This window comes from Marmota monax, unplaced genomic scaffold, assembly GCF_021218885.2.
Source record: "Marmota monax isolate L192 unplaced genomic scaffold, Marmota_monax_Labrador192_F-V1.1 WCK01_AAM20220418_F8-fsc00190, whole genome shotgun sequence".
NCBI classification, from domain to species: domain Eukaryota; kingdom Metazoa; phylum Chordata; class Mammalia; order Rodentia; family Sciuridae; genus Marmota; species Marmota monax.
Genome location: NW_026693010.1, coordinates 1759027 through 1781624, shown reverse-complemented (window position 1 = coordinate 1781624; position 22598 = coordinate 1759027). Strand labels below are relative to the sequence as shown.

At 40.3% G+C, this 22598-nt stretch overlaps 1 protein-coding gene across 5 annotated transcripts in view; it reads left to right on the top strand.

The window, feature by feature from the left end:
• Window positions 1–22598, top strand: part of Ppp1r13b (protein phosphatase 1 regulatory subunit 13B) — a 77878-nt gene that overhangs the window by 43182 nt on the left and 12098 nt on the right. For all 5 annotated transcript variants that reach the window (XM_046453031.2, XM_058582244.1, XM_046453034.1 and 2 more), the window contains 5 exons: window positions 13983–14084; window positions 17171–17345; window positions 18302–18498; window positions 20151–20291; window positions 22117–22297. In XM_046453031.2, coding sequence (XP_046308987.1) covers window positions 13983–14084; window positions 17171–17345; window positions 18302–18498; window positions 20151–20291; window positions 22117–22297 — 796 coding nt within the window. The remainder of the gene's footprint in view (window positions 1–13982; window positions 14085–17170; window positions 17346–18301; window positions 18499–20150; window positions 20292–22116; window positions 22298–22598) is intronic.

Below are 22598 nucleotides of genomic sequence, written 5' to 3'. Positions count from 1 at the left end.
TACTGCAGAGCCATGTGTTATACTAGATTATATTTTAATTTCTTTTTGGTTTCAATGTCATAGTCCTTTTTTGGTCAAGGAAGAAACATCCTTGATATCAAGATTGTGGTGGATTCTCCTTTCTTACATTCCAGAATATAAAAATCATTGCACAAGTCCTCCTCTTACTCCTGCCATCTGACTTATTTGTGCAGCCCAGCTCTACAGCCCTGTAGCAGTCTGCCAACCTTCTCTACTTTAGGAGTCTTAAAGAGTAGAGGCATTGATGGAAATTATGTTTCAGTAAATTGGATGGAGTCTAGAACACTCCCATGTGACTGTGTTGTCCTACCAGGTTTAGGAACCTCCAGATCACAGGTACACACTATTGTAAGCATTCAAAATTTACTTGTCTAGCAGAGGTTTGAAGATCTTTTTGAGTCTCAAAATTTATCATGACCTGAATTTGAGATGGTGACAAAATACATTGGGTAGGCAGTGTGTTAAGGTGGAGTGACTGTGTTTATATGATACATGGAGGGGACTCAGAAGGAAAGGATTCCAGTGGTACAATAAAATACGAAGGCCGATTTTGATGTGATGGGTCTATGATCTTTTCTCACTTGATGAAATTGATTTGTTAATTTGGAAATAATGTATACATTTTAAGAGCAACAAAACTGAAACCTGAAATCAAAAATTGAAATATGTATATACACTTTATGTGAGTTTATAATAGAGGAAGATATGAGACCTGGTCTAGAGGAATAACCTCGTGCTGGAAGCATCACATCAAAGATGTTGCTGTCTTTTATAGCACACACACCTGCCTTTTAAGCCTAGTAACACATTCCCTTGTAAAATACTTCCTTGTCTACAAAGCACTTTTACATGCATTTTTAAATTAATACTATGTTAAAAACATCTTTCCCAAAAAAGTTTTTTTTTTTTTTTGGTGTGTGAGTGTGTGTGTGTGTGTGTGTGTGTATCCATCCTATATCCTTGGTATAGAATAATGGTACTACTGAATTGCTTCAGCACTTGGGGCTGAGGCAACTCAGAGCAGATCAAGTGGCAGCTATGAGGAAAGGGTGGGTTGGAAGCAAAAGGCAGGATGCTGAGTTAGTATGATTCATGGCCATTAGCAGCTGCTGAGGCAAGAGGCTGGGAAGTTCTAGTCTCTGAAAATTGCAGGTCAACAAAGTCAGGCTAATCTGTGTGGCGGCTTTTTTTTTTTTTTTCCTTATAAAGGCACACTGCTTTATTCTCATTGTATGTTCCTGTATTGGGGTTCCCAAGAATACCCCCAAATTCCAATTTGCTAGGAGGACTCATAGGATGATGTACTATAGCAAAAGGACATAGCCCAATCAACAAAGGAGAAAACACATTCTGCTTAGTATCCTGGAAATACTGTCCTGTTTTCTTAACCAATCTAGCTTAAAATAAATTGGTTTCTGCTTTATTCCTATATACTATGCAAGTTCCCAGGACCAGTTAATCTTGCCTTCCATGTTTTCTTCTAAGAGAGTTTTGTAGTTTTATCTCTTGCATTTCTGTCATCTGTTTTGAGTTAACTTTTGTGTATGGTATGAGGTAGGGATCTGTATTCATTCTTTTGCATGTAAATATCTCATTATTCCAGCACCATTTGGTGAAAAGACTGTTCTTTATCTCACTGAATTTTCTTAACACCTTTGTCAAATCAATTGACCATAAATGTCTGATTATTTTTGGAAGCTTTTGTTATTATAGTCACTCAAACACCCTTTTACATTATGGTATCCAGGACTTAGCCATACCTGTCAGATAACATTTTAATTGTCTAGAAAAAAACTTATAGACTTCTGCCAGGGTAGGAAGTCTAGAAGGGGAGGAGATCTAGGGCTTTGCCTGCTGTCTTTTACTCAGTCTGCCTTACCTCAGTGCTCTCCATTTTATTCACCTTTACAGAGGTGTTGCCAGTTTTCTGTGGCCATGACCATCTGTGATATGACTGAACTGCTAATCCAGTTTCACTTCTGGCCAAGGGTTGTCTCAGATGTACTAGGGCACAGCTCATCCTACCCTGTTGCTTCCAGCCTGGTTGTTGTCTGTGCTCCTGGAGTCCTATCTTCTTGGTTTGGGGAACTAATTAAATTAGGATCAAATAATCCTCCACTTGGAGCAAAACTAGGTACAGATTTCTTTTAATTTCTCTGAATTTCTTTTTAATATTTTCATTTTGTATTGTATTCAGGATATTTGTAAATATATCAAAGGTGATTACCTTTGTCCTCAGCCATGTCCATTTGGCTGTTTAGTTCACATAAAGTGCTTTTTAATATTTATTGTAAAAAGACAAGACAGGGGCTGGGATTGTGGCTCAGCAGTAGAAAGCTTACCTGGCATGTGTGGGGCCCCAGGTTCAATCCTCTGCACCCATAAAAATAAATGAATGAATAAAGGTATTGTGTCCAACTACAGCTAAAAAAATTAAATAAATCTTTAAAAAATAAATAAATAAAAATAAAAAGACAAGAGAGTTCCTCCTGTACTTACAAATCTTATACTTGATGAAGGATATTATCCATAATATATAAGGAACTCTTAAAATTCTACCAGAAAATACACATCCTGATTTTAAAAAGAGATGGACGAGATATTCAACAGTCCCTTGACTAAAGAGGATATGTGAGTGTCAAGCGCATGGGAAGGTATTCAACATCATCCCTTGCCTTTGGGAAAGCACAAAACACTAGGATGTCTGACGTTAAAAGACTGATCATAGCAAGTGCTGGTGAGGAAGGAGAGAGTGGGAACTCTTGGACATCGCTGCTAGGAAGGTAAGACTCCATGATCTACAAAACAGCTTGGCTGTTTCCCTAGATTTAATCAGTTATATAACCCAGAAATTCTCCTCCTAAACATCTGCTGGAGTGAAATGAAAGCAGATGTCTGTGCCAACTTGTGCATCAAATGTTCACTCCAGCTTTTGGAGTGCGAGTGTCCACGTGGGCAGAGGCCTCAGGGCAGAGCCAGCTTTGGTGTTCCTTCAGTGGTCAGAGTATCTGCTTTATTATTTTTTAAAAAATATTAATATTTTAGTTGTAGATGGACACAATACCTTTATATATTTATTTATGTTTATGTGGTGCTGAGGACCCCAGCGCCTCACACATGCTAGGTGAGCACTCTACCACTGAGCCACAACCCTAGTTGTTTATTATTGTGTCAACTTGGTAATGCTTTTAAAAATATCTTTCTTATGTTTTTTATTGTCTTTTATTTATTTATGTGGGGTTTTTTTAGTTGTAGATGGACACAATGCCTTTATTTTATTTTTTATGTGGTGCTGAGGCTCTAACCTAGAGCCCTCCACATGAGAGGCAAGCAGTCTACTACTGAGCTACAACCCCAGTCCCTGTCTTTTATTTATTTTTTGGCTCTGAGTAGCGCTTACCAGCAAACTTCTCCCCAGATTCTTTTTTTTTTTTTTTTTTTTGAGACAGGATCTTGCTAAGTTGCTAAGGTTGGCCTCACTTGAGATCCTCTTGCCTTAGCCTCCCAAAGCACTGGGATTCCAGGCGTGTACCACCTGGGCTTATCTTGTGTTTTAGATGCTGTTATTGCAGGTGCAATTTAGAGTGTCCTGTCCACTATGCTGCTGGAAGTAGTCTCCCCGCTGTCTTGCTTGCAATTGTCCAGCTTATTCTGTTGATAGCTCTATTATCCTACTGATCCCTTAGCCCTGGCTGTTCCTAGCATCTTGCCTTAGGTATAAATGTGTGTTGAACTCAACTGAATTGATGTGGGTGAGTTTTGATCACCCACATATATATAATTTACATTTATAGTATATATAGTTTACACTTACAAAACAAAATGACATTTTGTAGTAGTACTGCATGGGGTAGGGTATATATAAGATATATATGTATTAGATATCTAATTGGGTCCTGGGGGTTTTTGTTTGTTTCTTAGTGCTGGGGGTGGAACCCAGGGCCTTGCACATGCCCTCAACCCCAATGGGCTCTTTCTAATTTGTGAGGTTTAGTGCTTGTTGGAATATGAAATATTCAATTTCCAGAATACAGTGATATGTTAGAGAAGCAAGAGCCTTAGTTTTACTAAACATTTCTTATATATTGATGTTATTATCACTTTTTTATTTGCTTAACAGACAATTAAAAATACTCTTCAAACCTGTAAATTTATAACCTTGAAAAGGTAGGGAAAAAGAGGAATGACTTAATATTCTAGAATATTTCATGAGCATAAGTAGAGTTTATCCTAATGATTTTGCATGAGTTGTGTTTTAAGAATGTTTGTTAGTTTTGAAATGACATTATGCTTGAGAAGCCACTTATACTTTAAAAAAAATAATTATAGCTTTTTAAAAAATATTATGACAATTAAATTACAGTGTAATTACAAATAATATAGGATACTGGACATTCTGTCTAATTCTTTTTTATTAAAGTAATTCTTTTTTATAGTAAGAGATTCACATAGAAGAAGAACCTATAAAACATGTCAGTATAAAGAATTACTAAGGGTTACTTAGGGGATTAAACCCAGGCTTAGAATTTCTCTTTTATTTTTTTTTTTAAACTGTTCTATCCAATTTATTTTAATTTCAGAGAGACCAAAGAAATTATAAAAGATGTGTGGTAGAGGCCAATTGGAGTCTCCTCTCTGATTTGATAAAGAAAAGCTGTTTTTAGAGATATGCATATATGTATGAACATATGTGTGTGTGTATATGTGTGTGTATATATATATATATATATATTTAAGTTGTTGATGGGATTTTTATTTATTTTTTTATTTATATGTGGTGCTGAGTATCAAATCTAGTGCCTCACACATACTAGACATGCACTCTACCACTGAGCCACAACCTGGTCCTGGAGATAGGTTTGTAAACAAATAAGTTGTCTGAAAAGTGTAGAGAAAGTAGAACAAGCACCACAGTAGTAAGGCATGTTTGATCAGCTGCATCGAGGAGGCTATCCGGAAAGATGTCCCAGAGAAAGCAATCAGAGGCTTCTGCAGAGGCAAAGAAGAAGCAGGAGATTTTTTTGGTAGTAGCTGTAAACTGGGTGGGTCAGGAAGGAAGGAGACCCTGAAAGAGGGGGCAAACAGAGTACTACCTGGGGAGGTGCTGGGTCTTCATTTACTAAATGCTTCAACTAAATTCTACAGATTTTAAGTGAGCTGTTTCAGAGGGTTCCTGGTACAGTCTGCAGCAGTGAAGGATGGATGGGGAGCTGGGGATAGGAAGCTGCCAGGAGACCCAGCCCCAGGAGGCCCTGGTCTGTGGTGCTCCAAGAGCAGTCATCACTACTTGAATCCTGGGGAGAGAATCATTTTCAAAGAAAAATATTGGAAAGTAAAATTTACAAAGCGATGGTGATATAATCACAAAAGGTATACAGCTATCTACAAATTACAATTTAGAAAAAATATGTCTTGATGATATCTTAAACCAGAAACATTATCAGCTAACAAAATGATCATTATACAAATCTTTTTGTCTGTGTTTTTGCACATGGGGGATTGAACCCAGTACTGCTGTCCCACTGAGCTGTGCCCAGTACTTTTTTATTTTTTGTTTTGAGACAGAATCCCACCAAATTGCCCAGGCTGGCCTCGAGCCTGTATTTCTGCTGGGCATGACGTAGTGCACACCTATAATCCTAGCTACTCCTGAGGCAAGAGGATGGGGAGTTTGAGGCCAGCTTCAGCAACTTAGCCAGACCCTATCTAAAATAAAAAAGTAAAAGGGGCAGGAGATGTGGCTCATGATAAAGTACCCCTAGGTTCAATCCCCAGTACAAAAAAAAAAAATCAGTTCATTAGCTCTTATAATCCATTCATGACTGCTTCAGTGAAGTTACCCTTAGAAAGATGAGGATGAGGTTAGGCTTCCTCTGGAGTGCCCTGGCAATGTCACCCCAGCCATCACTACCCTCCAAAGCCCTTCAATGCCTCTAGGCAGGAGACATTTAATCTATTTTGTTATTTCTCAAAATCTTCCCAAAACTGTCACTCTTATTTCATTACTTATCTCACTCACACTCAATTTTTTTTTTTCTTTGCTGAGGATGGAGCCCAGGGCAAATGTTCTACCATTGAACTTCATTTCCAATGCACTCATCATTCTCTCTTTATTTTATTCTCAATCAAGTTATCTTTAGCATTCCTAATTTTCAAGGGGGAGGATTAATCCTTTCCTGTTAAGTTGAACTGTATGAAATTGTTGATGTATATGGCCATATAAATACAGTATTTTCATGTGATTAAGGTAGTAACTTTCCATGGTGTTTAGACTGTTTACCCTCTGATGTGATAAATGCTCTTGGTCAGGAGCAGTCAAGAGTGCCTGTGCTGCAGCCTGGCACATAGACAGGTGGCAGTGTCCTCTGTGTGATGGAAAGATCATCTGCCAGCTATCAGGGGTTTAGCTAGGGTCCTGGTCTTCCACAGACCCACCCCAGAAGGTTAGAGCAGCCAGTCACCAGCTGCCCAGAGCTGTAGCTTTCTTATCCCTAAAATAAGCTTAAGAACTGTTTACCTAGGACTTCTGTTAGCTTAATTAAGGTATATAAAAATGTTTATACAATCTGCATATGTGCTGACATGCAGTAGACCCTCATTATGCATTAATTGTGGACTCTCTAGAATTCAGAATTAATTTAAAAGTACTGAGTTCTTCCCGTCTCTGAAAGTGAATAAACATCCTGAATTCAGAACAATTGAATGGGCAGTTCCTTTGTGAATCAGGAACAATTTCAGGAAGCAGATGGTCTTGCCGCTAGGTCTTTCTTTAAGGATAGGCAAAGTTTAGAAATTAGGGGCATGGGAATTATAGACATCAGGAAGAATGAAGCAAATACCCATGTGGGGAGGAACGGGAAGAGGCAAGCCCAGGCATGAGAGGGTAAAGAGCACTTAAGCAACAGTTTGAATGTCAGGCAAGGGAGGTTCAAATCAGTGGCCATGCTGGGGTCACAATAGGGAATTTAAGGAGGAAGCCAGACCTGGGAAGAATGAGAGGAGTTTGGCTGGAGAGAGGCTGGACTGTAGTGTGCTTTCCAGTATGACCCGAGTGCTGCAGCAGGCAGGACAGATGTGGAGCTGTTCTGTGGCATCTCACTAAATTCATCTTTTTTTTTTTCCAAATAATATAACAGTGAATTTCTTATTTATTATAACCAAAGGGGAGGTAGGTTGGTTGAGTATTAAAATTAGAGAAATCTGAAGTGACCCATTTACTAGTAGGTGTTTAATTGCTAACAAAATATACTGTTTTTTTCTATCAACTGATTGCCAAGGACTCTATGATGGGCTTTGAGGGATAAAAGTACCATTTATGTTTAAAACCTCTGTTGGTGGTAGTAGCTCCCTTGAAGATAGGCACTTTAAGACACTGGGTACGGAAAGGGAAAAAAGATAGGCATACTCTTTCTCTGGATTGTGATAGTGCTGTTTGGAATAACATCTGAACTCCTGTAAGTGGGGAATAATTAAGAAATAAGTTTAGGTACATAGAGTTATTGTAGGAATTTACAGTAAATGGCTGAGGTGGTTTTTAAGAACATCTGCAAATTTTTTGACATACCTCCTTTCAAAGGAGCTTAATTTCCCTCCTCTCACAGACTTGGTGACTTGCTTCTCCTTCTGAAGCTAGTTCATTTACAAAAAATTCAAAAAGATAATTTCCTCCTGGTGCTCTTCTTGATTGCTTGCTCTGGGGGAAACCAGCCATCATGTCCAGAGGATGCTCAAGCAGTTCTATGAAGAGGCCCACTTAGGGAACAAACCATGGCCTCCAACAGCAGCCAGTACCAACTCACTAGCCATGCACGTGAGCCGTCTTGGAATCAGATCCTTGATCCCCAATCAAGCCTTGAAATGACTGCAGCCCTGGCTGACATGGGACTCAACCTTGGGAGAAACCTTAATCACCCTGCCAAGCTGCTTCCAAATCCCTTGCCTACAGACACTAAGCCCTAAGAATATTTTTTGTTGTTTTAGGCCACTAAGTTTTGGGGTGACCTGTTCCTCAGCAGTAAACAGTTAATACATGGTACCTGTGGAATGGGTAAAGATGTACTGTTGATTCCCAAATTATTTTCACAAATACAAAAATGTATGACCAATGAAGGCATGAAGAAAGATGGATAGTTGTCAGATGTGGTGGCACACACCTGTAGTCCCAGCTATTTCATAGGCTGAGACAGGAGAAGCACTTGAGTCCTCCCACAAGTTCTAGGCCAGCCTAGGCAGCATAGCACATAGCAAGACCCCCATCTCAAAAAAAAAAAAAAGCCTCTTGATACACTAGTAATTTTCCCAAACCTAAATAACATACAGATTCAGTCGGCACATAAAGTGCTGTGTAATGAAAGTGCGGTGCCTCCCAGAGGAAGGACGGAGTGTTTCACATAGGTGTGATTAGTGGAGGCAGGATACAAGGGAACCACTTTTTGGAATGACTTCAAAGTGTGATTCCCTTCTGCATCTTATTCTTCACCAAATTTTCAACTTTTGGAAGATTGCACTGGCCGAATAGCCACAGGACAAGAAAGCACCTTTAGGGTAGCATGAACAGGAGCACTTGAGAGCCACATGTGCATATAAATAGAGCAGCATGGAGAGCGCAGAAGCCGCCTGTTGGATTCATCTGTGCTGTACAATTTCAAGTTGTACCATGGTCTGTGAGTAGAAGGATGGGTTGAATAAGATGGTGATTGTGTCTGTTTCCCTGAAACTGTAATATCCAAGTATCATTTCTTTTTTAAAAAAAATATTTTTATTAGTTGTTGATGGACCTTTATTTATATGCAATGCTAAACGCAATTGAACCCAGTGCCTCACACATGCTAGGCAAGCGCTCTACCATTAAGCCACAACCCCAGCCCTGCAAGTATCACTTCTTATACAGTATTTAGTTAGTGCATTTTTGGATGAAAGAGTCCTTATGCCCACCCCCCCCCCAAAAAAAAATATATGAAGAATGGTGTAGTTTAAAAAAAAAAATCTGCAGTGTTAAGAGTTAAAGTCCATAATGTGATGACCCTTCTGTTTTCTGGATGAAATTACAGTCTTTGATAAAGCTATTACTTTTAGTACATATTGGCAGATTGTTTTCCTATTAAACAGAATGTAAAGTGTCTTCTTTATAATGTTTGGAGAGACTAAAAAATCTACAAAAACATGTTATTATGGTAGAAGATGTGTATTTTATATTGCATAATTGTTGATCATGACAATGTATCTTTAATACCTGGGTTGTTGTACCACCAGTTTAAAGTAACATTTAAAACATTGCCTGGAGAGACAAAAAATGTGCTTGATTAAAGCCATGTCACCAACTGACCTGTGATCAAAAGCCACAACTATAGTTATTAAGTGAGTTGTAGCTGTTTTTAGTATCTATAAAAATCTCATTCTGGTAGCCTAGTTTTCAAACATTATTTATTTTGGTAGCTTCTCAAGTTATGATTTACACACACATTAATAAAGATGAGAAATTAACATGGAAAATAAGCCTCCTTTTCTTATCTAACTTTTGGCAAATCACAGGCTAGCTTCTTTGTTGAAAGTCTGATCCTTAAATACCATTTATTTGTAATCCCTTCTTTGTCAAAAACAGTCTAATAGTTACTGCAATTAGACATATACCTGCCATACCACATACCTGGTCCACCTCTTGATATTGGTCACCCAAGAGAAGTAGAAGCCTTTGTCCATGTAAATATCAGTGCATCATTGCTTGTCGCACCTTTTATTTATCATAGCCACAAAATGAAAATAGTCCTCTGCTATCCATCTATAGAAGAATGGGTGAACAAAACAGGATGTGTCCATGTGATGGGAAACTAGTCAACAATACAAAGGAATAAATCACTGATAACCTCCATCTAAATAAATGAACACTTTTGCTGAGGCTGGCTTTGAACTCACTATCCTCCTGCCTCAGCCTCCCGAGCTATTGGGATTCCAGGTGTGTGCCACTGCGCTCGGTGGAATGTCTGCTTTTATGTGCTTCTCATGAGCTTTTTGGAATGGCTGCCAGCTTGAGCAGTGCACTTCTCCCAGAGTGCATGGTGATGATCTAGGTTCTCACTGTTACCTGGGAAATGCTACTTTTATTTTGCAGTAGAAATACAAAAGAAAACCTGAGCTCAGTTTCTCGTGGTCATAGTTGAATTTGATGGAGTAATCTAGTTGCTTCCCACATGAGATTCTCTTTTCTTTCATCAGAAGAGAGTGTCATGGAAAATAACAGGAGAGCAATTTTACCTTTGTGTGGTCCTCAGGGTCTAAGATTGTGTGTCTGGCACATGGGAAGTGAATGGATTATTACAGTATTGTGCTGTGCGTGGATAGTTTAGGACCAGGAAACAAGCATTGCCTTCTCAGCCTTGTGTGTGGAGTGGGGGACTGCAATCAGTGCTTCTTTGGGCACCAAGTCTCAAGCACATCGTTTAGCTTTTTTGTTTATGAACTGCCATGGCACCACAGCATATGGCCATTATGGACAGACAGGGATTGGGGGACATGGTCAGAAGGAGGTGATAAGGGCCCGAAGCCATTTGGGTTAATGAGGGATTGGGAGAGATCTGTAGGGAAACCATAATGATAAGGAGGATGTAGACTCTTCAAGGAGGATGGAATGAAAGAAGTCTGGGTGTTTGAGTTTGAAACACCATGGCAGACTATGACAGGGATCTGGTGGAGAGAGAAAAAAGGATTGAGTCACTTAGAAAATTCTGGTCCCTGGTGGCTGTGGCCAGGGCCAGGACAGGACTTATTGCTCCTATAGCTTATAGCTTCATGAAGCTTCATGTTAGCTAATAGGCTCTTGGTACAAGCCTTCTATCAGCTAATACTGTGTATGTAAAAATGTTGCACAGCAGAAGTTAGTCTCTTGAGTTCCCATTTCCACAATAGATTTATGAGAGTTAGGAGAAAGGGGTGATCAGATGAGCAATCAGAAAAACTGTCTTTGGCCATTCTGCCGGTGCTACGGTGTGTGTGTGTGTAGTCATACCTGAGTGGGCTGAGCTGCATTGACCATGGGGAGTGAGGATGCCCGCATTAGCCGGAGAATGAACCAGGTTCATTAGGAACATAACTGCTTTCCCAGAATCCAGAGCTCAGATAGTGAAGAGGGACATTAGCAAGGTCCCTGAGCCCTGGGTGCAGGCAGCTGTTCTCAAGGAGGATCCCAGGAGCAGACAGAAGGCTGCCAGCCCTTTCCTTTGGGTTCTGGCCATGTTGCCATGCTTGCCTGGCTGGCTGAGAGGACTTTCTAGCCATTTCACTCAGTGATGGAGGTGGCTGTCCTGGTCTGCACTGGGGCCATATTCATTAAGTGATTCTGCCATCACCAGGGTCCCTGAAGGGCCTGGTGCAAGATCTAATCTCATCCTGCAGTGAAGACAAATAAGAACAAGTTAGGGCATAAGTTTGTTTGAATAAGTTGAGATCAAAGGGGAATTTTAAAATTGTAAGCTGGGATTGTTTAATGTAGTACAGTGATATATCCCTGTTATAAAAGGATCAAATTTTCACTGAAGCATTTTTGTTTTCTTAAAAAGCTGAAAAAGTGGGGCTAGGGTTGTGGCTCAGTGGTAGAGTGCTTGCCTCACATGTGTGAGGCACTGGGTTCAATTCTCAGTACCACATATAAATAAATGAATAAAATAAAGGTCCATCAACACTAAAAAATATTTTTAAAAAACTGAAAAAGTGCTTTGTGTTGCTGAATGTTCACGGTGAATAGTTAAGGGAATATATACTAAAATATAAATTGCTTCATGTTGGTTGGCTGTATGTTTTTATAACCCATTTAAGTACAATCGAATAACACAAAGTGAATTATTCACTTTGAAATAATTGATTCAGTTGTATATTATGGTTTACCGCACTTTTCTGCACATAAGATCTACTTCACTAAAATATTATTACTGTATATTAGTGTATATACACAACACCGGAATGCTTTCTGACAACATGGTATAATTTAATTTTGTCATTAGAAAAACACATGCCACCTCTGCAAAGAGTATAAATGTTTATGATGGTGAATAAAATGTTTCAGTTTAAACAAATATAAAATATTTTATAAGCCCTACATTTTTTTATGTTAAGTGCCAGAATACAAACAGTTAAAAGTTTCACTTCTATCCTTTTGATTGATATTCTAAGCATTGATGGAAGCAGGAAGATTACAAGTTTGAGGCCAGCCTGGTCACTTAGCGGGACCCTGTCTCAGAATAATGAAAGTTAAAAAACAAAACAAAAAAAAAAAACAACCTAATTTTGGGGCTGGGGATATAGCTCAGTTGGTAGAGTGCTTGCCTTGCATGCACAAGGCCATGAGTTCAATCCCCAGCACCACAAAAAACAAAAACAAAAACTTAGTTTAAGAAAGGTGAGCTTCGGGCAGGGGATGTGGCTCAAGCGGTAGCGCGCTCGCCTGGCATGCGTGCGGCCCGGGTTCGATCCTTAGCACCACATACAAACAAAGATGTTGTGTCCGCCGAAAACAAAAATAAAAATAAATAAATAAATATTTAAAAAAAAAAAAAAAAAAAAAAAAAAAAAAAAAAAAAAAGGTGAGCTTCACATTACTCCTTAGGAGCTAATTTAGATACATAGAATGGGAGCTTCATGTAAGACCACTGGACTAATACCTATTCCATTCTTCTGGAGTAAAGAATGTGCTCTAATACCATAAAAATTTGGGAAGACATGGAGCCAAAGGGACAGGGATTGGAACTGACTCAAGAATCATGAGAGACTTAAGGGTGGTAGAAGGCGAAGGGTCTTGAGAGTTGATGTGGCTGCCATGGTTGGAACTGAAGGGGCGCAGGAAGGCAGTTTGATCAGAGCAAGGCTCTGCTGTTTTGTAAGTTGCCTCCTCTGGTGTGCCCTTCACTGAGTGGTCTCATGCCTTGCAGAGAGGCTTGTCTTGGAGAATGTGTGGCATGGTGCCCGAAACACTGGGCACAGTGCAGTGCACACAGTGGGATGTAGGGAGAGTGCTGGATGAAGAGCGCCTGCCTCTGCTTCTTTCCTTTTCTGTGAAACGGGGATTTTATAGCACCTACCTCTGGAGTCCAGTGGCTTATAGGGCATTGCTACAGAAGGTGGTGTGTGGCCAGCTGCCACTCCAAGGTATCACCTTTTTGTATTCATCTCACATACTTGATTCTGTCAGATCATGTGTCACTTTTTCCTGTAGGCCATTCTAATCCTTATTGAAGCACTTGTATTTTAGAAACTGTTATGTATTTCATTTTCTCAAAAGCAGATGACAGGGGCTGAGGCTGTGGCTCAGTGGTAGAGCGCTCGCCTAACACGTGCAAGACACTGGGTTAGCACCATATAAAAATAAATATATATATGGTTAGCACCATATAAAAATAAATAAAAATAAAGGTATTGTGTCCAACTACAACTAAAAAAAAAAATTGAAAAAAAAAGCAGATGACAGTAAGTTGATGCCCTTGGGTATCATCCATACAATTGCAGTTATATATCCTTAAATATTTTGACAGCCCCATCTGTTCAAATACATTTATTAAACCCCTAGTCCATACTAAATAATTTACTTATAAAACATTTTTTTTTTACAGATGTGTGTGTGTGTGTGTGGGGGGGTGCTGGGGATTGAATCCAGGGCCTTGTGCATGTGAGGCAAGCACTCTACCAACTGAGCTATATCCCCAGCCCCAAAACACATTTTCCTAATGTTTATCCCCGTATTATTATAGTGTCTGGTTTTTATGCATTAGGAAAGCTGTTATTTCGGGAAAAAAAATTCAAACCTGTTATTCATAGTTAATAAAAATAGTCAACAATTAGGAAAAAGTCTTAGGAGAAAATAATTTGCATCCTCTTAACTTCTATCTAAAATCTGGATTTGTGTGAATTCTGGCACTACAGAAAAATGATTTTGCAGGTGAACATAGATATCAATGAATACCTTTCATTCTTGGCAGGTTGGGAATCCACGTGTTGAACTTACCCTCTCAGAGCTCCAAGATATGGCAGCTAGGCAACAGCAGCAAATTGAAAATCAGCAGCAAATGTTGGTTGCCAAGGTAAGTTACAAATACAGAGTTAAGGAAGCATTATTCAAAATGTGTGTGCCTCAACAGTCTTTCAGATTAGAATTCATCTACTTGGCACGGGTCACACTTGCCAGATGGGGCCCCCCCAGGCAAGTGTTAATACAGTGTCTTTTTCTCTGTGTGATCCCTTCTGTGTTAATGGATGCTCCTTAGCATTGTGATGGTGGGGAGGCATCCCAGCAAGAGTCCCTGACCCTTTCCATGCAGGCACTCTAAACAGGAGATAGTTGGCCCTTTTCAAATGAAGGACAGAATTTGGAAAGGATGCTTTCTGCTGTTACCTCTGCTTTCCTCTGGCATATTTTCTGCCTGGGGTTGGTGTTGGTATTGTAGAGGAGCCCCACAGTCTGTGCTGGAAGGTCTGGCTGGGCCCTGGAGGTAGACAGCTGGTGAAAGGCTGCCTGGTTTGCTGCTCTGTGCTGGACCTATCTGGTTGATGGCATGCGGACTTAGTCTGCTCACTGGGTTCTGCAGTTGTGATTGGGATTCTGTAAAGCTGGATTTGGAATTTTTCTAAATCATATTTTAGTCATACTTGATAGACTAAAAAAATCAGACCTGTTGCCCATGCCTCCTGGAACTGACTCATGTTGTAAATGGCCTTAAAATGCTCTGAAACTGCTCTAAGGAGAACCTTTAAACCTTACCAGCTAAGTTCTTATTGACTTCTTCTGTAGAGCGATTTACTTATTGCAGGGTGACCAGCACCCTACCAGGATAGGTTCCTGCTCAGGAGGTGTGAGCTGCCCAGGAAACAAAAAGTCTGAAATAATTAGTAAGAAATAGAGACAGAGCCAGAAATTGGTTATAAAAAGGGGAGCATCTGATAGGTCTTCCAGTCCTGGTTGGAGCTGGAACTGAACAACTGAAAAAGGGCTCAGATTCTTTATTTAAGGGGGAGTACATCAAAGGCAGGAACAAGGGTTCAGCCGGAGGAGTCTTGGTTGGTGCTTGCTTCTTGGTGTGGCAGGGGTCTTGCAGTAAACAGGTTGATTGGCATTTTAGCAAGCCAGACCCATCTCCAACAGGCAGTGTGGCTCCAGTGGGTCTCCTCCTCTCTGGTGCTGTGCTGAACTTGAGATGGAGCTGGGTAGGAAGCCACATGAACCAGGCATTCCTAAACCACTGGGGTTGCTGTTGGGAGTTCCTGATACCACCAGGCTTTCCTGCCTAATGGCTTCAACAGCACTTTAGTTCACATAAAATTCACAGATGGCCCCCAGGAAATGACCAATTCATTTTTTTCATGCATTGGATATACAGTTCATTGTATCTATCTACTTTTATGTAAATAACAATTTGTTGGATTTGTTTAAAACATTGTCTCATAAATTTTATTGGATTTATAAGAATAAAAACAATTAAAATTAGAAATTATTTCACCCTCTTGATAATTTCTAAGATGAAATATACATAGTATTATGTAATTATAAATTTTCTAATTCTTCATATTTCCTTTCAATATATTGATCCAAGAATATTGCTATTAAAAAACAGCAAAAAGAACAATAAATAGGCTAGGTGAGGTGACACATACCCGGAATTCTGGCTACTAGAGAGGCTGAAGCAGGAAGTTTGAGGACAGCCTGGGTCACTTAGCAGGACTCTGTCTCAAAATTTTAAAAATAATGGAAAGGATTGGGGTTGAGTATAGCTTAGTGATAAAGTGCCCCAATTTCCAGTACTGGGTAAAACAAAATCAACTTTATAGCCAGATGTATTATCACGTGCCTAAAATCCCAGCTACTCAGGAGGTTGAAGTAAGAGGATCACAAGTTCCAGGCCAGCCTGGGCAACTTAACAAGACCTTGTCTCAAAGTTAAAAAAAAATAATAAATAAAAAGGGCTGGATATATACCTCAGTGGCAGAGTACTTGCCTTGCATGTGTGATACCTTGGGTTCAACCCCAGCACCACAAGAAGTAATAATAATACATAAAATAAGGGCTGGGGTGTAGCTCAGTGATAGATAGCTTGGCTAGCACATGCGAGACCCTGGGTTAAATCCCGAGTACCACACACACACAAAAAATGTATAGATATATTTATTCAGTGATGCAGACCACAGTGAATTCCAGATCTTAAATACTCTAACCCTAACGTCTTTCCTTTCCTTTAGAAAGTGGTGTGTAATGCCTGCAAAATCTTACCTAAGCCTCTCTTTGTTTGCGTATATTTCATGCATACATGTGGGCATGAATATTTAATTTTGACTGTTATCCTTAAGGTATGTTTTCACATTAATAAGGGAAAAACTACTGAAAAGCATTACATATATTTTTTTATTTTAGAAGTATCCTTTTTAAAAATGTTTTATCATTAATACTTAAAAAAGCAAACACTTCCTTGATTGTTCAGTGTCACTGGAAATTGGAGGCTCATCTCCTGACTGATGGCCTTTTCTGTTTTCAAGTAAAATCCCTGCTGCCTACGCTCATTTCCTTTGGGAAGTTAAGGAGTGGTTGAAGTGTTGTAGCAGCAGAAAGCCTATACTCTGGTGGAAACAAGTTTGACAGAGACTTGACAGCTGTGGTGGGATGCAGAGGAGATTTGGCATTGGGCACATGCTCTCTGCAGTGAGCCTATCTGCACCTTCCATAGTGGCGCTGCTATCGACCAAGTGATGCAGAGCAGTGCACTTAGTCAGATCCTCTTGAAAATTCCCAGACTCATCTCACAATAATTTCAGGCTTTTGTGAACTACTCTGTACAAGATTCCTCTAGTGCTGGGTTTGGTGGCACCCATTTGTAATCCCAATGGCTCGGAAGGCTGAGGCAGGAAGATCGTGAGTTCAAAGCCAGCTTCAGCAATTTATCTACTCTGCGAAGACCCATTCTAACAAAATACAAAAGGGGGCCTGTGGATGTGGCTCAGTGGTTAAGTGCATCTTAAAGAAATTTTTTTAAAGATTTTTTTTAAAGAATTTTTTAAAAATTCTTTTAGTGTTTCTTAAACATTTGTTAAAGTAGGTATGGAATACACTCAGTTAAAAAGTATATACATGTAATTGTAAGTTTTAATTTGCAAAGTTAAGATTTTTTCCCTTCTTTGTCAGGAACAACGTTTACATTTTCTAAAGCAACAGGAACGCCGCCAGCAGCAGTCTATTTCTGAAAACGAAAAGCTTCAGAAACTGAAAGAACGAGTTGAAGCCCAGGAAAACAAGCTGAAGAAAATTCGTGCCATGAGAGGACAAGTTGATTATAGCAAAATCATGAACGGCAATCTGTGTAGGTTCCCGCGGCCCACTGTGTCCATACGCTCCAGGCCTAGATAAGTCAGAGGCTGGTTGCTGATGGTTCAGGCATGAATTCATGTGGAATTTTGCTATACCAAGTGCACTAAAGCTTTACTGTTTTCTACACCTAAGAAAACTGGGTTGGTTAGGTTAAGTGATTTTTTTTTTTTTTTAACTATGCATTCCCCCAGCCCACAAAGAAGTTCATATAAAACTAGTGAAATCCAAATTAGGTTGTATTTGAATTCATAATGTAGTGTTAACATCAATTTTCTGGATTTGGTTTTTTAAATATAATTTTAATTATACATATTTTGGGGATACAGTGAGATAATTTGATACAGGTATACATTGTGTATTGATCAAATCAAGGTAATTTCTTCTTTTAAAATTTTTATTAACAGTAGCAATTGTGCATATTCATGGGAACGGTCTATTTTAGTCCAACCCTGATGATGCAGTCACCTCTTGTACACTGGTGACTGGAGTCCTTTGGTTAGCCAGGGCTGCTCCAGGACTCACTCATTATGAGCATCTGTTGTCATGAAATGGCTGAAATTTTAAGCTTCACCATGTGGTTGCTGTTTTTTGTTTCTGTGTGGGCTCTGTGGTTTTTTCAGTGATTGCATACATTAGGTTACAGTGATTAGCAAGACCTTCACCAGGCCTTTGTTCTCTTGGTACCTGAGACTCCTGAGTAGTGTGGCCAAGCTAGCTTCTGAATCAGTTGCCTTCAGGAACATTCAGTAGTTACAGAGAAAACGGTTTGCTCTGTAAGTCATGTCATGTCACGTGTTCCAAAGACTTGCTGATGTGTGTTTTAGATGACGCAACACTTAATCCATGGTCTGGCACTAAATAATACCAGAGTTGAGTGCAGCATGTAGATATTAAAAAGACAGGATGTCAGTTAAATGAGTTTTTTTCTTTTTTGGTGGGCAATTATAGCTGCTGAAATAGAAAGGTTCAGCGCCATGTTCCAGGAAAAGAAGCAGGAAGTACAGACTGCAATTTTAAGAGTTGATCAGCTTAGTCAGCAATTGGAAGATTTAAAGAAAGGAAAACTGAATGGGTTCCAGTCTCATAACGGCAAGCTGACAGGACCAGCAGCGGTGGAATTGAAGAGACTTTACCAAGAACTACAGGTGATACACCTGGGTCTGGGGAATATTTATATAAAACTTTCTCCTCTTTCTGGCTTTCTCCGGAGTAGAGGATGGATATAACTTCAGCAAGGCCCTAAGCAACTTAGTGAGGTCCTGAATCAAAATAAAAATAAAAAGGGCTGAGGATGTAGTGCAGCAGTAGAGCACACCTGGGTTCAACTCCCAGAAACTGCCCCCCCCCAAAAAAAAAGTAAAAAGCAGGTGTGGTATAAATATATATATTTGGTTTCCAAAGAACTTCTTTAATAAGACATGTAGAGGACTCTAGAAACTTGCATTTTTAACAAGACTTTGATTAAAAGTAGGGTTTAGGGAAGAAATTTTAACCTTCATTTTGTGTCAGATTATATAATACAATAAAATTAAATTAAAAGTCATATACTTAAACAAAATCTTTTTGTACAAAGTAATAATAGATACCTAAATATAATCTGGTTTGTAAAATGAGGTAAAATGGAATCACGAGTGTATGGTTGTAGTCATAAGACACGAGTATTAAACCAAAAATCACACAGCAGTAAGGAACATTCACGGGTTAAATTCAACCACAAATGAATCCAAGTACCACTCCTCTAATTCCCACATTCCATCACATCAAAACCTACCAGGCTTTTGGTTCTGTCCTTGTCCACAGGCTCTGCATCTCATTGGATCCCTGGATTCTGCTCATTCTCTGTGTGACATACATACTTTGTGTGATAATATATCTCCGTAGAAATATATCACTGGCTGCTGCACTTTTTTTTGCAAGTGAACCCAGCACTTTTTTTTTTTTTTTTTACTTTGAGACAGGTTCCCACTGAGTTGCTGAGGTTCTAAGTTGCTTGGGCTTGCCTAGAACTTGGAATCCTGCCTCAGCCTCCCCAGTGATTTACAACTGATGACAGATGTACATCACTGTGCCTGGCTCTCTTCTTAGAAGGACACATAATCAACACATTGTTCGGGCTTGCCCTCTGACCTCCTCCAAACCTCATCACAACCCACAGGCCCCACCTCCAAACAGCATCACATTGAGGGCTTCAATGTATGAGGTTAGGAGGGCACCAACATTCAGTCCATAACCTCTAGATTTCTATTTCTCATAAGTTATCATTCAGGTGAATTTTCAAGCCGGAAACAAGTTTTGTGATTTTATTAGCACTTGCTAAGAAAAGTACTGTATCATTTCATGAAATGAAGGTGTTGAGAAATAAAATGACTCGTGCTTGCTGTTAAGTTCTTTAACATTCTTTTATGTTTGAAGCAATTGCTAAGCATGCAGACTTTTTAGGGTTTTGGTGAGGTATGATGATGTATGTGATTTACTCCTAAATGGAGCCCTAGGTGGTTGTCCCCAAGGCTCCAGGATGGTCTCCTAGAGTTCCTTTTGGCCCTAGTCCCTGTGTCTACTTTGAAGAGAACTTGTAGTTCCATGCATTTGGTCTCTTTTTGTTCCATAAGAACTCTGTTCTGGCGTTGCCTGTGCTGATTTACAGAACATGTAGCACATGGATGGCAGTACATTTGTCTAAACACATCCAAATTTAATTCTACTTTTTCTTTTTTCTTTCTTTTCTTTTTCTCCCTGCAGTGAGAATTTGACCTCTTCATTAATACAGGTCTTAAAAGTTGTTCTTTCTGTTTTGCAGATTCGTAACCAGCTTAATCAGGAACAGAATTCAAAACTCCAGCAGCAGAAGGAACTCTTAAATAAGCGCAACATGGAGGTGGCAATGATGGACAAGCGAATCAATGAATTGCGTGAACGTCTTTATGGCAAAAAAATCCAGGCATGTGAAAGAAAAAATGTCTGTGAGATAAACCTCAAAAAGTAGCTCATCTACAAATGCTAATCTCACTAAATGAACCATGCTCCCTCCCCTTACTTGCCACAGTTGATCAGACAAAACTGGCTATAAGCCCATGAGAGCAGAGCAGGTGCTGATAGCAAGGATGTCTTCCTAGAGTTCCCATACACATACTAAGTGATTGATGCTTTTGTGGTGTGGTGGCAGTGTCTTCTTGTCAGCCTCTGCTATACTGAAGGATGCTGTGGGGAGGCAGGCATGGATGTCAGGGCCTTCCCCGGGGGGATGGGTGTGGAAGATGGTAGAGGAAGAGGGGAGCTGCCATTCCACAGCAAAATCCATCTTTTACTTACGCATCTACCCTTCTTTCAACCCAAGCTTGAAAGTCAGTAGTTTGTGTAACTATGATTTCAGATGATAGTTTTCCTTTTTCTCTCTTACCAATAGCGCAGCCATAGGTGAGAGGATTCATGCATCTGCTCCACACTGAGTTACATGGCAGAACTTTAGTAATGGTGTGATGTTCAGGGTTTCTCAGAGAAGTAGAATCCATAGTGTGCGTGCGTGTGTGTGTGACTGTGTGCGTGTGTGTAGAGAGAGGGATTTATCTCCAGGAGTTGGTCACGTGAACATGGAGTCTAGCAATTCCAAAATCTGCATGGCAGGCCTGCAGCCTGCAGGCCCAGGGGGAGTTGGTGTTGCAGCTCACGTTCAAGGCAGTCTATTGTAGCACCCCCTTCTTCTGGGGGATCCTCAATCTTCTTTTAAGGCCTTCCACTGACTGGATGTGGTACACCTTCCCATGGAGAATCATCTACGTTACTCAGAGTGCATTGATATGAATGTTAATCTCCTCTAAAAACCGAAACTCTGATAACATCCAGACTCCTATTTAGCCAAGTCTCTGGGCACCGGGGCCAACCAAGTTAAAGCATAAAATTAACCATCAAAATGTCCTTATCTGGGCTGGGGTTGTGGTTCAGGGTAGAGTGCTCACCTAGCATGGGCAAGGTCCTGAGTTTGGTCCTCAGCACCATGTAAGAATAAGTAAATAAATAAAAGACATTGTGTCCATCTACAACTAAAAAATAAATATTTAAAAAACAAAACAACAACAAAAATGTCCTTATTCCTTTTATCTGCTGCTCCAGCGGATCTCTGAGAATCCAGTCAGTGCTTCTGCAGAGATGTGCCTCCCCCTGAAGGTCCTAAGTATTCTGAGCAGTTATGAGAGTCTTGAATCCTCTCACCATAGTGACACATGCAGACGGTTGTAGGAGGTTGTGGACCTCCACAGAAGGTGTACCTAGGGACCCTAAGGAATCGGGCCTTTTTGTTCTTGTACAGTATTTTGTAGCCAGTATCCTGTCTGTGTCCTTGCTTAGAAAGGCACAGCTGCCCTCAGAGAACCAGACTCACCATCAGGAGTCAGAGCCTCACCTGGGCACCTTGCCTCTTGTCCTAGGGCACCTCTCATTCTGAATTTATAGGCAGAGGCTCAGTCACTAGCCCAGGGCAGCACAGTAAGTGGGGAGCAGGATTTGAAACAATGCTTGGAGCACAGGCTTTGACAAGTGCCTCTGCTCACCCAGGGGAGAGAACGTGTCCCCAGGACGAGGGAGGTCATTATGGTCCTTGGAAGCTATGCTGTCATCACATTGGTCCCTGCTTTTGTAGCTCTCCAGGGTGGCTATTACTGGAAAGAATGACTCCCACACTTGGGGTCCAGTGAACTGAAGAATTAGTGTTTTTTTTGTTTTTTTTATTTTGCAGTATCTTAACTCTTCCATTTCCTCCTGATTTACAGTTGAACCGTGTGAATGGCACATCATCACCGCAGTCACCCCTGAGCACGTCTGGCAGGGTTGCCGCTGTGGGGCCTTACATCCAAGTTCCAAGTGCTGGAAGCTATCCTGTCCAGGGGGACCCTATAAAGCCCCAATCTCTCACTATTGCCTCAAGTGCTGCCCATGGGAGATCTAAATCTGGTGAGTGGCCCAGGCCCTCTCTTGGGGGAAGTGCTGGAGTAGGGTAAGGGCCCTGAAGCCCTGCCTCCACATCAGACCCCAGGCTGTCCCCTGAGGGGCTTGGTCTTCCGGACAGTGTTTGAGCAGTTAGTTGTGTGTCACTGTGATAATGATGCTCCCAAAACAAAAGTGAATTATTCTTATTCATCTGAGGTCTTCATTGACATTTCAAAACAAATGGTTGAATAAAACACTGCTTTGTGTGCCCTGAGGGCTCCAAGCACAGCTGTGGCCAGGTAGAGACCACTGCCCTTTAGACAGT